Source organism: Hemiscyllium ocellatum, chromosome 19 (genome assembly GCF_020745735.1).
Source record: "Hemiscyllium ocellatum isolate sHemOce1 chromosome 19, sHemOce1.pat.X.cur, whole genome shotgun sequence".
NCBI classification, from domain to species: Eukaryota; Metazoa; Chordata; class Chondrichthyes; order Orectolobiformes; family Hemiscylliidae; genus Hemiscyllium; species Hemiscyllium ocellatum.
Genome location: NC_083419.1, coordinates 40303186 through 40319847, shown reverse-complemented (window position 1 = coordinate 40319847; position 16662 = coordinate 40303186). Strand labels below are relative to the sequence as shown.

Here is a 16662-nt window from a genome sequence, read left to right as displayed (position 1 = left end):
ACACCCACTACCAATGCTGTCCTGGAAAAGGAATATCTTGAAGGGTACCAGAAACTCATTCAACTCTCTGCTCCTGAAAGGATGTGTCTTGCTTTTGAGTAGTACATTGGTAAATTATTCTTTGGGACAAACTGGGCATGGCACAAAGTCATATTGATCTCTGTGGCAGCTCCTTAATATGAAACCAATCTTCAATATTGAGAGGCTAACTCAGACTCCACGGAGCTTTTTTGTTGCATGATGATTCCAACAAGATACATTTCATATTTCAGAGATTGTGGAGCAGTTATAGTGAAGTCAAATTACTTGTGTGTTTAAATTCTAATGACAGTTCTATCAGTTCACCTTTCCTCAGTTCCAACAAAATTTACCATTCAAGTTTATTGCTGGCACTGAAGCAAATCATAAAATCAGGCATTTGCTACAAAGGAGCAGACACCAAATAATTTTTAAGTCAATTCTAGTTACCTTTAATAATCTCTGACTCTATTTGCTTATCTCTGAACCTCTCTTTGTCTAATTTCCATTGTAGTTCCTTCTAATTGCTTTGAACTTTATTTAATCAACTTACCCTCAAAGAGGGGACAGATCTTTCTCCAAGCTGTTATTCCACCTTGACTTGTATACTGTCCAAGTGCAATTTCAAGGAAAAACACTGGAATTCCACAGGTAAAGAGGAATAAAAAATATGGAATGAGGAATGCACCTAGATGGAAACAAAATGGTCAAAAAGATCAATCAACTTATGCCGAACACAACCTGCTTTTAGGTAGATCGTCCTATAGTTGTGCAAAGTCATAGGATACTGCAAGCTGTGTTAATGTCATTGCATATTGATAAATTAACTCTTTTTCAATTTTGACCCTAATATAGAACAAGTGCTATTCATAATTCATATTCACTTGAGGTTCAAATTATGTATCAAGGCCTTCATAATTACTGCCGTCTGTTTTTTCTGTTCTTCAGAAGTAAAGTACCTTCAAAAGTCTCTCTCCAAGTGATGGCATGATAGAGAGTGAGGAGATTTTCTAAGATTACAAAGGGATATTGATCAAATGGTTCAATGGGCTGAAAAATGGAGTTCAATCTGGATAAATGCAAGGTATTACATATTAGTACAACAAACAAGGGGGCCACTTACACTAGGGCCTTAGGACTGTGGAACACATAGACAGCATGGTTAAAAGGCAATTGGTATGCTTGCCTTCATTGCTCAGTCCTTTGAATAGAGGAGTTGGGAAGTCATGTTGAGTTTGTATAGAACATTGGTAAGTCCTCTTCTGGAACAGTGTGCCGAGTTCTAGTTTCCCAGTTAGAGGAGGGACATTATTAAGCTGGTGAGGGGTCAGAGAGATTTGCCAGAATGTTGCTGGAAAAGAAAGGTTTGAGTTATAAATAAAAGCTGGAGAGGTTGGAACTTCTATCACCGGACCATTAGAATTTGAGAGGTGACCTTATAGAAATTTATGAAATAATGAGGGTTAGTGGTAGTTGTCTTTTTGTTAGGATGGGGGATTTCAAGACTAGAGGATACTTTTTTCAGGGGAGAGGAGAGAGATTTATAAAAAGACATGAGAGGCAAATGTTTTCACACACCAAGTGGTGGTTGTATGTACAATTACAGTGTTTAAAAGGCATATGGATAAGTACATGAATAGGAGAAAGTGAGAACTGCAGATGCCGGAGATCAGAGCTGAAAATGTGTTGCTGGAAAAGCGCAGCAGGTCAGGCAGCATCCAAGGAGCAGGAGAATTGACGTTTCGGGCATGAGCCCCTGCTTCAGGAATGAGGTAAGTGTGTCCAGCAGGCTAAGATAAAAGGTAGGGAGGAGGGACTTGGGGGAGGGGCGATGGAGATGTGATAGGTGGAAGGAGGTCAAGGTGAGGGTGATAGGCCGGAGCGGGGGTGGGGCGAAGAGGTCACGAAGAAGATTGCAGGTGAGGAAGGTGGTGCTGAGTTTGAGGGATTTGACTGAGACAAGGTGGGGGGAGGGGAAATTAGGAAACTGGAGAAATCTGAGTTCATCCCTTGTGGTTGGAGGGTTGCTAGGCAGAAGATGAGGTGTTCTTCCTCCAGCCATCATGTTGCTATGGTCTGGTGATGGAGGAGTCCAAGGACCTGCATGTCCTTGGTGGAGTGGGAGGGGGAGTTGAAGTGTTGAGCCACGGGGTGGTTGGGTTGGTTGGTCCGGGGTGTCCCAGAGATCCCACTTCCTCCAAACCAAAGGAGTAGCCATGGGCACCCGCATGGGCCCCAGCTATGCCTGCCTCTTCGTAGGATATGTGGAACAGTCCATCTCGCGCAGCTACACTGGCACCACCCCCCATCTTTTCCTCCGCTACATCTGTATTGGCGCTGCCCCGTGCTCCCACGAGGAGGTTGAACAGTTCATCCACTTTACCAACACCTTCCACCCCGACTTCAAATTTTCCTGGACCATCTCAGACTCCTGCCTCCCCTTCCTAGACCTCTCCATTTCTATCTCGGGCGACCAAATCAACACGGACATTTACTATAAACCGACCGACTCCCACAGCTACCCAGACTACACCTCCTCCCACCCTGCCCCCTGTAAAAACGCCATCCCAATTCCTTCGTCTCTACGCATATGCTTCCAGGAGGACCAGTTCCAATACCGAACAACCCACACAGCCTCCTTCTTCAAAGACCGCAATTTACCCTCAGACGTGATTGACGAAGCTCTCCACCGCATGACCTGCTGCACTTTTCCAGCAACACATTTTCAGTTAAGTACATGAATATAAAAGGTTTAGAGGGATATATATCTGGAGCAGGCAAGTGGGACTAGTTTAGTTTGGGATTCTATTTGGCACGGACTGATTGGACCAAAGGGTCTGTTTCTGTACTATATGATTCTCTGACTCTATATCTGTAGCAATTTTGTAATTTTTCCATTGGAAAATGTAATTGTTCTTCTATATTAAATTGACATGCTACTCCGATTGGTTTACCATTATCAGCAGTTCATGTTTGGGGCAAGAGATCCATACAGTTCTTCTCTCCCACATGCTCACCACCCAATCTTATGTACATCAAGTCCTGCAACAGAATTCATTTCATATTCAATTTGCATATCATCAGCCACCATCACACTTGACAATGACTCAAATACTCAAAATAGCATACCAGACGACAACTTATGCGCATTCATTCACAACAACAGGAGGCATACCTAGTGTACACCATAGAGTAAAACTACAAGTCTTGCTAAATGTAAAGGGACTAGAACTGGTTGACTTCTACTCCCGAGTCATTATCTGAATGTTTAAGAGACAAAATATCTATATGAATCCTTGCATAGTTTTATCTGCAAATTGGTTCCCACTGTTAAGAGAGGTAAGGAAGAATGTTGTATTGTGGCATAGATTCTAGATTTGAAAGATAGTTACACGACATCACAACATGTGACATTTCAATGTAAAAGATACCCACCTCACCTTCATTCACACTGTCCATGCAATGGAATCAGTGTATTTCCTTCAGTTAATCAATCATGTGTATGTCTGGAGATATCAATAATCAGATAACTCAGAATTTGTAAAATTACAGTCATTCAAATAAACCTCAAGACATCTGTCTCAACAAGATTCCAAATCTCTATGGTATATATTTTGCCAACTAACATAGAGAAAGTGCTAAAGTTCATGAATTTCGATTCGCACTTGCAGAAGTTACTACCATTTTATCTTATCCAGTGTTTCGGATATAGTTAGCTTCCTTGTTCTTTCTCAGTTGCTAGTTGTGGCATTTACAGTCTGAACATTCTTACATCCCTCTGACTGTAAGTGCTTTATTTTTTGCAGTTTTTCTACACACATTCTGTCACCATGTCACAAACTCTCAAAACAACAGCCTGACCTGTACACTAATTTCATCGAAACAGGCTGCTAGATGGATGTTTCTATGTTAGAAAGATCATATGACTATAGGAAGACAGAAAGTTCATTTGTACAGCATTGAATTTTATCCCAAACATATTTATACAAGAAATTGCTTTGTCTGTTCTGGAATATCAGTGTTCTTACATATTAACAATTCTGTGTGGAAAAATGTGTCTTTCCTACAAAAAAAAGTTTTCAGCTTCATTGGTTGTCATCTCATTATGGATCAGATAAACAAGTTTCTAGAACTAAAGCTTCTAAAATAAGTCCCAGTACTGCAGTGATATCTCTCTTTTGTTTGCTATGCCTTTGAAATGTTTTCAACTATCAAAAGCAAACAAAAGATATATCAGTTTATTAAACTGTCTTATCGTGCATTAATACATCCTTCTCAAGGAATAGAAATGGCAAAACTGGTAGAATTTTAATGATTACATTGTTGATTGCCACTGTACTATACAGAAAATGCACAACATGATTCTAATCCCTCTTTGGATTTGCTTGTGAAGCAAAAATCAGACAATAGTTAAAAATAAAGATTTATTCTCCACCTAAATTTTCAAAAGCTGCACATGATCACTGAGAATATTTTAGACACCAGCATGGGTGCCCTTTGATTTTTTTTTAACTAAACAATGACCAGAAATATCGAGAGTCTAAGCATAATTGCTTAACAAGAGACCTCCCTAAAGATGAATTTGTGTATTAGGAGCTCTGTTAATCTTAGTCATTCATCAACATGTGCATCCATTGTGACATTTCCAATTACAAGTCATGTAAGAAAGTAGAAAAAAAACATGCTACAATTCACCTTTGGCTGTTCTTTGCATCACATTGACTGAGACAGGTCAGGGGTGTTCAAGATTCATCTGCCTTGCAACAGCATGATGTGATATGATAACTGGCATCAGAATTTGAAGGATTTTATGAGTTTCAGACTCAGGCTGTAATTCAGGGAATTATTTACAATCCTGCAAATTAATTACTATTTCCTTAATTTTGTGATAACCTGACTTCTTGATGAGCACATATTTTGCTAGGGTCATCAGTAGACACTGAAGTATATCCTTTTGGACTAGTTTATAAAAATGCAAAATGACTCATTATTGTTTCATTGACGTCATATTAAAACATGCTGAAAATATATTACCAATTGAAAGTACTCTTTGCCAACATTCTGGCAGTTATTAAAATTAAGTTACCAATTCATTTTTAACATTCATGGAAACATACATGAACCAGGATTGCAAAAAGAAATGATTTAGAGGTGACATTTTTCAGCCCATAATCTGATGCGATTCATTTTGAACGTTCCTTATGTTTCAGTGTGTAAGTGTGTTGTGGTTAATTTTAAGCTTCAAAACAATCTCCAAATCAACAGCTTCCAGCTCCCAGAGGCACAGCACAAACAAGAATTTGAAAAGTTGACCATCTGAGCAAAACTTAGCAGCTTGACGAAAATACAGACAGCAGGTGCAATATGCAGTGTGGAAAACTGAGAGGTAACATACAATAGGTAGAGAAAAGGGGAACAGAAAGGTTCATTTAAGTTGTGTAACCTTGAAGAGTGGAGATCATTGGAGTGAGCTAGGAATTTATATGTGTGTCTAATTCTTTGAAAATAGTAATGTCAGTAGACAAAGTTATAAAAAGAACAATGACATTTTGAGTCCTATGAATGAGATTTATAGTACAAGAGTAAAGAAGTAGTGATAAATTTAAAGAAGTTAGTGGTTATAAGCCCACAGTTAGAATACCGTGTGAAGTTTTGAATGCCTCATTTTAAAAAGGACATTAACACGACAGAGAATGTAAAGTATTGTTTCACCAAGGTTAGCGGGCATGGAAAACGAGTTAAGGAGCTGGATATCAGATATTGAAATACTTTACACTGGAGCAGTGGGACTTTGAAAAAATGAGTAGGAGGAAAGATAACATCTTTGGATTGTGCAGACAATGAAGTCGTCAACTTAAAATCATTGCTGAAAGTGAGGAGAAATATCTCTACGCAATTTGTGTTGGAGTATGGTTTGGTTTGCTGCAGGGCATACTTAATGTAGAGGTCATCATTTTTTTTAAGGGATAAATATATGAAAAAGAATAAGATAATGATTATTGGAGGACACATATAGAATGAATTTAAATGTTGATGCAATTAAAAAAGTTAAAAGACATCTGGATGGATATATGATAGGAAGGGTTTAGAGGGATATGGGCCAAATACTGGCAAATGGGACTAGGTCAGATTGGGATGTCTGGTCAGCATGGACAAGTTGGAGTGATAGGCCTGTTTCCATGCTGTATGACTCTATGACGCACTCTAAGTCTTCCAAATTCCCGCCCTTCATCTCCTTTCATATGAACTCTTTTCATTTTGTCTTCCATCCCATCTTGCTTCATGTTTAACACACTATCTTCTACTTCTGCTACCTCCAACCTTGTTCCAATATTGATCACATCATGCATCTTTTCTTTCTCAACTCTCTGAAGAGATCATTGGATCTGTGACACAATGGTTTATTCCTCCATGACTAACAACATGTACCTCCCTATGTGTGAAGAGCAGGAACACGATTGTTCATTCAACTCTTCTTAAACACCACTGTCCTGTGACCAAAATACTCTAAGGGCTGAATTTTATGAGGGGCATATTGGTTTATTTATCCCTTTATCTTTTCTATCTATTATTCACCAACTGGCTTTTTAAAAAGGCTGCCCTGCAGCAAAACATAGTCCCAAGGCCTAAACAGGCTGAAGACTGGACTTCTGCCCCTCAGCAGAAGGAAGTCATGACTTAAGAGTTCCTAGCCGATCTGATTGGCCACAAACGTGTGCAATCCCAGCAGTACCAAAATCGATTAACTAGTGCTGCTATCTATTTATCACATTTTAGGTTGGCTCCAGTCAAAAATCACAATCATTAGGGAACTAATCCCTAACCCTCACCCTAACCCAGTCTTTATTTAGGTAAAGTTGAAATTTGTGGTCTTTTCCTAGTTTTGGATTTATCACTCACTGTTTGGTCACTGCAACACTGGAAACACCAAATGTAGATTTGGTGATTGTTTTGAACATTTCCACTTCTTTGTGTAAGTGGAGGCCCCCTGAACATTCACATTTGATTTCTCTATCTCATTCTCACTTTGTTCTCTGCATCTGTCTTGGTTGAGGAGCACCCCTGGTTCCACATGCTTCACAAGAATGACTTTTAATATTTTTTAATTTCAATTTACTTCTCATTGCAGTCTTTACTTAAGGCACAATGACTACTGAGGAATCTTAAGCAATCGAGGGAGCTCTGTTGAACATGTTGATTGGAAAATATCTACAGAAGCGACATTATGTAACCCAGAGATGTTCAAGTAATGAAAATCCTCCAACAATACTGTGAGTTATATTGCTCCAAGACTTTGATCCAGAGATTATGAAAGAATAACAAAGATGGGGTTGCAAATAATTTGAATCCAAACTAGACTAATTTTCCAAACCTAGTGTAAAAGCCAAGTGAAAATTATAATTTTAATCATATTTTAATTCACTATTTTTTAAAAAGTGCAATAAAAAAAAGGTTGCAATAAGTTTAATAATGGCATGAAATATATTTAATGTTTGTCTCTGGTAAATTTACCAACAGTGGTGGCACATATTCAAGGTGAGACGGAGAAAGATTAGGTGAGAAGTGCGGGGGCAATTTTTCAGACAGAAGGTGGTGGATGCCTGGAACATACTGCCAATGGAGGTGATGGATGCTGGCCTGTAAACAGCATTGAAGACGTAACTTGATAGACCCATGAACAGGAGGCGAACAGAGGGATAGAAACTGCGCAGTGACGTTAAGAGTGGGTTTAAATAAGGATTTGAATTGATGGAGGCTTGGTAGATCGAAGGGCATGTTCCTGTCCTTCATTGAATCATATGGGTTCTCTCTCAATCTGTAGGAAAACAGCACCTTTAATGTCAATCTGATCCTGTTATAAATAAGGAATTTACAAAGTGAGTAAAATAAAATTAATAAAATGTTGTCTGTCTGAGTTTTCTAATAACTATGCATTCAAAGCAGAGATCTAGGGTCACAAAACTGCACTATCACTGCTTCAGTTGAAAAGGTTAAGAGACTAAACAAGAAGAAATAAATTCCACAAAGTTACTCAGCAATGAACAGACATGCATTCAATACTCTGAACAGTGCACTAGTCACGTATTGTTAAAAACTACCAATGTTTTACAGTTAACGGGAAATTTCAAATACATTAGTGTAGGATGTGTAAAACCAAGTGGACTTTAAAGGAACTATGAACCTGCACTCCAAGGTCTCATTGTTCAGCAACACTTCCCAATACCTTACCATTAAGTGTATAGGTCCTGCTCTGATTTGCTTTCCCAAAATGTAGCACCTTGCATTTATCTAAATTAAACTCCATCTGCCACTCCACAGCCCATTGGTCCATCTGATCAAGATCCCGTTGTACTCTGAAGCAACCTTCTTTGCTGTCTACTACATCTCCAATTTTGGTGTCATCTGCAAACTTATCAACTCATCTCTTATGCTCACATTCAAACCATTTATATAAATGATGAAAGGTAGTGGACCCAGCACCGATCCTTGTGGCACTCTCCTGGTCACCGGCCTCCAGTCTGAAAAGTAACCCTCCACTACTACCCTCTCTCTTCTACCTTTGAGCCAGTTTTGTATCCAAATGGCTAGCTCTCCATGTATTCCATGAGATTTAACCTTGCTAACCAGTATCCCATGAGAAACCTTGTTGAACGCCTTACTGAACTCCATATAGATCTTATCTACCGCTCTGCCCTCATCAATCCTCTTTGTTACTTCTTCAAAAAACTCAATCAAGTTCATGAGACGTGATTTCCCACGCATAGAGCCATGCTGACTATCCCCAATCAGTCCTTGCCTTTCCAAATACATGTAAATCCTGTCCCTCAGGATCCCCTCCAACAACCTGCCCGCCACTGACATCAGACTCACTGGTCTATAGTTCCCTGGGTTTTCCTTACCGTCTTTCTTAAATAGTAGCACCACGTTAGCCGACCTCCAGTCTTCCGGCACCTCACCTGTGACTATCGGTGACACAAATATCTCAATGAGGGGCCCAGCAATCACTCCTCCAGCTTCCCACAGCATTCTAGGGTACACCTGATCAGGTCCTGTGGATTTATCCACTTTTATGCATTTCAAGACATCCAGCACCTCCTCCTATGTAAGAAGGACATTTTTCAAGATGTCACCATCTATTTCCCGATATTCTCTATCTTCCATGTCTTTCTCCACAGTAAGCACTGATGCAAAATATTCGTTTAGTATCTCCCCCATCTCCTGTGGCACCACACATAGGCTGCCTTGCTGATCTTATTTTCTCCGTAGTTACCCTTTTGTCCTTAATGCATTTGTAAAAACCCTTTGGAGTCTCCTTAACCCTATTGCCAAAGCTATCTCACGTCTTCTTTTTGCCCTCCTGATTTCCCTGTTAGTTATACTCCTATTGCCATTATACTCTTCTAAGGATTCACTCGATCAATCCTGTCTATACCTGACATATGCTTCCTTCTTTTTCTTAACTGAACTCTCAATTTCTCTAGGCATTCCCTACACCTACCAGCCTTTCCTTTTACGCTAACAGGAATATACTCTCTCTGGACTCTCATTATCTCATTTTTGAAGGCTTCCCATTTTCTAACTGTCCCTTTACCAGTGAACATCTGCCCCCAGTCAGCTTTTGAAAGTTCTTGCATTAAAATCATCAAAATTAGGCTTCCTCCAATTTTGAACTTTACCTTTTAGATCCTGTCTATTCTTGTCCATCACTATTTAAAACTAATAGAATTACGGTCACTGGCCCCAAAGTGCTCCCCCATTGACACCTCAGTCACCTGCTCTGCTTTATTTCCCAAGAGTAGAAGAAGTTTTGCACCTTCTCGAGTAGCTACATCCACATACTGAATCAGAAAATTTTCTTGTACACACTTAACAATTTCCTCTCCATCTAAACCCTTAACACTATGGCAGTCCCAGTCTATTTTTGGAAAGTTAAAATCTCCTACCATAATATTCTTACAGATAACTGTAATCTCCTTACAAATTTGTTTCTCAATTTGCCGCTGATGATTAGGGGTTATATAATATAATCCTAATAAGGTGACTATCCCTTCTTATTTCTCAGTTCCACCTAAATAACTTCCCTGGATGTATTCCCAGGAATTTCGTCCCTCAGTACAGCAGTAATGCTATCTCTTATCAAAACCGCCACTCCCTCCTCTCTTGCCATCTTTCTGTCCTTCCTGTAGCATTTGTATCCTGGAACATTAAGCTGCCAGTCCTGCCCATCCCTGAGCCACATTTCTGTAATCACTATGATATCCCAGTCCCATGTTCCTGACCATGCTCTGAGTTCATCTGCCTTCCTGTTTTGATCCTCTTGCATTGAAGTAACTACAGTTTAATTTATTAGTCCTACCTTGTTCTCTGCTTTGTCCCTGCCTTGACTGTTTGACTTGCTCCCTTTCCCAACTGTACCAGCCTCAGATTGATCTCTTTCCTCACTATTTCCCTGGGTCCCACCCCACCTTACTAGTTTAAATCCTCCTGAGCAAATCTCCCTGCCAGTATATTAGTCCCCTTCCAATTCAGGGCCAATCCATCCTTCTTGAACAGGTTACATCTACCCCAGAAGAGATTCCAGTGATCCAAAACTGTGAACCCTTTACCCTTGTACCAGCTCCTCAGCCATGCATTCATCTGCTTTATCCTCCTATTCCTACACTCACTAGCTCATAACACAGGGAGTAATCCAGATATTACTACCCTCGAGGGCCTCCTTTTTAAATTCCTGCTGAACTTTCTGGGTAGTGAAGAAGGCATTTGGCATGCTTTCCTTTATTGGTCAGAGTATTGAGTATAGGAGTTGGAGTCGTGTTGCAGCTGTACAGGACATTGGTTAAGCCACTCTTGGAATATTGCGTGCAGTTCTGGTCTCCTTCCTATCGGAATGATGTTGTGTAACTTGAAAGTGTTCAGAAAAGATTAACAAGGATGTTGCCAGGGTTGGAGGATTCGAGCTACAGGGAGATGCTGAACATGCTGGGCTTGTTTTCCCTGGAGCATTGGGGAGGCTGAGGGGTGACTTTATAGAGGTTTACAAAATCTTGGGGGGGCATGGATAGGACAAATAGACAAGGTATTTTCCCTGGGGTGAGGGTGTCAAGAATTAGAGGGCATAGGTTTAGGGCGAGAGGGGAAACATATAAAAAGGGACCTAACTTTTTCACAGAGAGGTGGGGTGTCTATGGAATGGGCTGCCAGAGGAGGTGGTGGAGGCTAGTAAATTACAACATTTAAAAGGCATCTGGATGGATTTATGAATAGGAAGGGTTTAGAGGGATATGGGTCAGGTGCTGGCAAATGGGATTAGACTAGGTTAGGATATTTGGTCGGCATGAACGAGTTGGACCAAAGGATCTGTTTCATGCTGTACATCTCTGTGACTCTATGACTGTAAGTGCACCTTGACTGAAATAATCATTTCAGGAAAAAAAACCTACTTCATCAAATACTATTAAAGTAACTCAGACAAAAGTCCTCTGTGTCATGTTGATCTTCTCACCCAATCAATTTCTCTTTCAAAACACAGGGCCACTTGGAGTTCACAATTGTAAAGCTCAGTCAATTGACTTCTCTCCTTATGATCCAAGCAGTTTCTCACTCTCTTATTCTCATTCTTAGACAGGTGCTCAGCAAACCCAAAAGTCTATCCAGGTAAGCAATGTCTCCCTGCTAAAATGGATGAACTCAATGTTGACAGACTTTTACTTGTCCTATTTCCAATACCTTTGACCCTGCAACATGAATCATTTGCCATTTAATCTCTCCATCTTCCATCTTTTCTTCCCACGGACACTGCCTGACCAGCTGAGTAATTCTGCCCTCTCCATTCTACAGGGAATGATGTCCTTTCATCATTGTCTGCAACTTTGGAAGCAAGAAGCTACTTTTCACTCAAATATTATGTAGGACTCACAATTACTTTGAGTTTGAGAATCCCACAATGTTTCTATTATCGGGCTCCAGTAAGTTGAATAAATACTTGAAAATTTGGGACTAGAGATTTCTAATAACCTGTTCTCTCACGTTTTCTCTTTATATCATTGTAATGAAAGATTTATATAGCACCTGTCAAGACCTCGGGGTAACCCAAGGAGCTATGAGGCTAATGATGTACTCTGAAGTGTAGTCACTGCTGTAATATGGATATGGGCTTCATTATTAGGAACATCTTCAACTGTCAAGTGAAGCTTTGCAGGAGCACCAACCATAACTATAGGAATAAATCCTGCTCACAATCAGTCATATTGATGAATGGTTGTAAGATTAGTCTTTTGAATTGTTGAATGCATAAATATCTAATACTTGTGAGCAAATTAAGATGCTTAATACTACACACAGACTGAATATTCATAGAATGGAAATATTTCTTAGTCAAAAATTCAGCCATTTATTATATTGCTGCTTGCACCTGTGTGACCCTGACAGGCTGTAGAATTCAATGGTCCATCTTTGTCTATGTCCTTCCATTAGAAGGGATATAAATTGAGCAACCCTCTTGAATAAAGCATTTTGATGCAAAGAACAGCAACTGCTGGGTGAATGTGGCAAAGGAAACCTGAAAGGACCCAGTTGCAAAATAATTATAAATGATCATTGCATGGAATTACATGGAAAATAGAGGATGAAAACAATTCATTTAACCTGGTATTTAATCATTCACTGTAACCCCTTCCAATGCACTTATCTTGTTCCTATATACCCTCATTATGCTTTTCTTTTGACCATCTACCTAACCTTTTTGTCATATACATAAATGATTTGGATGCGAGCATAAGAAGTACAGTTAGTAAGTTTGCAGATGACACCAAAATTGGAGATGTAGTGGACAGTGTACAGGGTTACCTCAGATTACAACAGGACCTGGACAAGATGGACCAATGGGCTGAGAAGTGGCAGATGGAGTTTAATTCAGATAAATGTGAGGTGCTGTATTTTGAGAAAGCAAATCTTAGCAGGACTTATACACTTAATGGTAAGGTCCTAGGGACTGTTGCTGAACAAAGAGACCTTGGAGTGTAGGTTCATAGCTCCTTAAAAGTGGAGTCGCAGGTAGATAGGATAGTGAAGAAGGCATTTGGTATGTTTTCCTTTATTGGTCAGAGTATTGAGTACAGGAGTTGGGAGGTCATGTTGCGGCTGTACAGGACATTGGTTAGGCTACTGTTGGAATATTGCATGCAATTCTGGTCTCCTTCCTATTGGAAAGATGTTGTGAAACTTGAAAGGGTTCAGAAAAGATTTACAAGGATGTTGCCAGAGTTAGAGGATCTGAGCTTTAGGGAGAGGCTGAACAGGCTGGGGCTGTTTTCCCTGGAGCGTCGGAGGCTGAGGGGTGACCTTATAGAGGTTTACGAAATTATGAGGGGCATGAATAGGATAAATAGACAAAGTCTTTTCCGTGGGGTCTGGGAGTCCAGAACTAGAGGGCATAGGTTTAGGGTGAGAGAGGAAAGATAAAAGAAACCTATGGGGCAACTTTTTCACTCAGATGGTAGTATGTGTATGGAATGAGCTGCCAGATGATGTGGTGAGGCTGGTACAATTGCAACATTTAAGAGGCATTTGGATGTGTATATGAATAGGAAGGGTTTGGAGGGATATGGGCTGGGCACTGGCAGGTGGGACTAGATTGGGTTGGGATATCTGGTCGGCATGGACGGGTTGGACCGAAGGGTTTGTTTCCATGCTGTACATCTCTATGACTCTATTCTAGCATGCTGACCTGAGCTTTGCTTCAGTCACTAACGCCTGTGTTGCATTCCAACATTTTGTATCCTTCAATCTGATAAGCTTTCTCCATCTCTGTTTTAAATCTCTTATATTTAATCTTATATCTTCATTCTCTCTTCCTGTCTACCCTATCTATCCCTATTCAGAGGATTAGATAGGGTAGACAGTGAAAGTCTTTTTCCTAGGATGATGACATCAGCTTGTACGAGGGGGCATAACTACAGATTGAGGGGTAATAGATTTAAGACAGATGTCAGAGACAGGTTCTTTACTCAGAGAGTGGTAAGGGCATGGAATGCCCTACCTGCCAATGTAGTCAACTCAGCCACATTAAGGAGATTTAAACAATTCTTGGATAAGCACATGGATGATTTTGGGCTAGTGTAGGGGATGAGCTGAGAATAGTTCACAGGACAGCGCAACATCGAGGGCCAAAGGGCCTGTTCTGCATTGTATTGTTCTCTTTTCTATGTTCTATGTTCTACGTTCTATTTATTTGGTCTCATCCATTCATACTTATAACCCAACTATCAATTATACTTTAATAAAAATCAAAAAACTTGTAGCTGTTGTAAATCAGAAACAAAACCAGAAATTGCTGGAAAAGCTCAGCAGGTCTGGCAGCATCAGCAGAGAGAAATCAGAGTTATCAGTTCAGGTCAGATTATTCTTCCTCAGAATGAGTTACTCATCGGTTTGAATGAGAATAGGCCTAATTTCTCAAGTTTGCCTTTCTATTATTACTTTCATAACTGAGGTAGCATCCCAATGAACATGCACTGTGTGTTCACTATTGCTTCAGCTTTTTTTTAATTGAATAGAACTCAAAACCACATATGGTATCCCACTTGTGTTCTTACTATGGTTTTCACCATATTCACCATTTCAACTTTACTGTTGTATTCTTTATCTTAATCTTGCATTCATTTCATTTCACAACCTACCTCCTCCATTCTTGTAACAGAGATAAGGAAACCTCCAAATGTTGCCCAGTCCAATAATTCCTCCAACAACTGACAGGACGAATTCCAATTTGTTGCTCCATTTCTCTCTTTCTATGAACTTCCTTTTCTTTTCACAAAAGTAGCTCTGGGATAAGGCGTTCTCATTCACTCCTTCCATGTTGCTATTCGTTTTCTGAAATTCTTCAGCTGAGTAAATGAAGAAAAATAATTTGAGATGTAATAAATAGCAAACAGAATAGTGGTTAAATTATTCACACTACCATGATTAAAATATTCACACCAGGTGTATGTCATGGACATGCCTAGTAATTTTCCTTGGGTCAAGGGCAAATTGCAAAACAAACAATAATTATAACAAGCACCAGGAAAAATCAGTTAGTTGAGTAAAGCATTCAGAAATGGTTTGGGAGTTAACAATTATCAATCAGTCAACCAAATATTGATAAGTAAAAGAAACAAAATGAACTCTGATCACAGCCAATATAACTGCTTTACTATTTAACAGCAGATCAAATGTTACATTACAAGATGCACATGATTTACTAGTTCAAATGAAATTATGCAGATATCGTTGTAATCGCATGATTCCAGTAAATGCTTGAGGTTGTTAGAGTCTGGATTCTCTCGTCATAACGGGAGAGAAGTTGAATTCAGGCAGCTCACCACCTGTCTTGCCCCTTTCTGTCCTATTATGAATTGCTTTCCTCCTGGAATGAGAGACATGGAAGAATTAAGGAAGATGCAAGTGAGTGACACAACTGTTCCCTTTGGTGCAGGTAGGGAGATGCCCTGATTGAGTAGGCAATGCAGTGAGTATGAAGGGGTAGTGTTGTTGGGAGTTGGGATGATGACAGTGAGTCAGGGAAGGCATTACAGCTGGTAGAAACTGTGGTGGGTCTGGGTCTTTATAGGAGATGGGTACAATGTTAGAAATAGAGTGAGGTAATAGAATATGGAACTGTACAGCACAGTACAGACCATTCAATCCTTGATGTTGTGCCAGCCTTTTATCCTACTCTATGATAAAACAAACCTACATACCCCTCATTGCGCTATCATCCATGTGCCGAACCAAGCATCGCTTAAATGTCCGTAATGTATCTGACTCTACTACCACTGCTGGCAGAGCATTCCACACACCCACCAGTCTCTGTGTAAAGAACACCACTCCTCAACCTTCTTCTAATCACCTGAATATTATGCCCCTCATGATAGCCATTTCCGCCTGGGACAAAGTTTCTGACTATCCACTCTATCTATGCTTTCCATCATCTTGTACACCTCTACCAAGCCATCTCTCATCCTTCTTCACTCCAAAGAGAAAAGCTCTAGCTCCATCAATCTTTCTTCATAAGACTTGCTCTCCAGTCTAAGCAGCATCCTGGTACATCTCCTCTGCACCCTCTCTAAAGCTTCTACAATCTTCCTATAATGAGTCGACCAGAACTGAACACAATACTCCAAGTATGATCTAACCAGGACTTTATAGAGTTGCGGCTCTTAAACTCAATCCTCTTGCTAATGAGAGCCAATGCACTATATCCCTTCTTAACAACCCTGTCAACTTGAGTGGCAACTTTGAAGGATCAATGGACGTGGACCCCAAGATCCCTTTGTTCTACCATAATGCCAAGAACCCGGCCTTTAACCCTATAATCTGCATTCAAATTCATCCTTCCAAAATGAATTACTTCACACTTTTCTAGGTTGAACTCCATCTATCACTTCTCAGCTCAGCTCTGCATCCTGTCAATGTCCCCTTGCAACCTACAACATTCCTCCACACTATCCACAACTCCACCAATCTTTGATTCATCAGCAAACTTACTAACCCACTGTTCCACTTTTTTATCCAAGTCATTTATAAAAATCACAAACTGCAGAGGTCCCAGAACAAATCCGTGCTGAAACCACTGGTCACCGAGCTCCAGGCTGAATACTTTTT

The 16662-nt window shown here is 40.1% G+C and overlaps 1 protein-coding gene across 1 annotated transcript in view; it reads right to left on the bottom strand.

Moving 5' to 3' along the window:
- LOC132825062 (sodium- and chloride-dependent GABA transporter 2-like) overlaps positions 1-14874 on the bottom strand; it is a 67138-nt gene extending 52264 nt beyond the window's left edge. The window contains exons 1-2 of the mRNA XM_060840069.1: positions 14697-14874; positions 572-706 (exon numbers count right to left, since the gene is read on the bottom strand). Of these exons, the coding sequence (XP_060696052.1) occupies positions 572-706; positions 14697-14874 (313 nt within the window). The remainder of the gene's footprint in view (positions 1-571; positions 707-14696) is intronic.
- Between the last annotated feature and the right edge of the window lie 1788 nt (positions 14875-16662).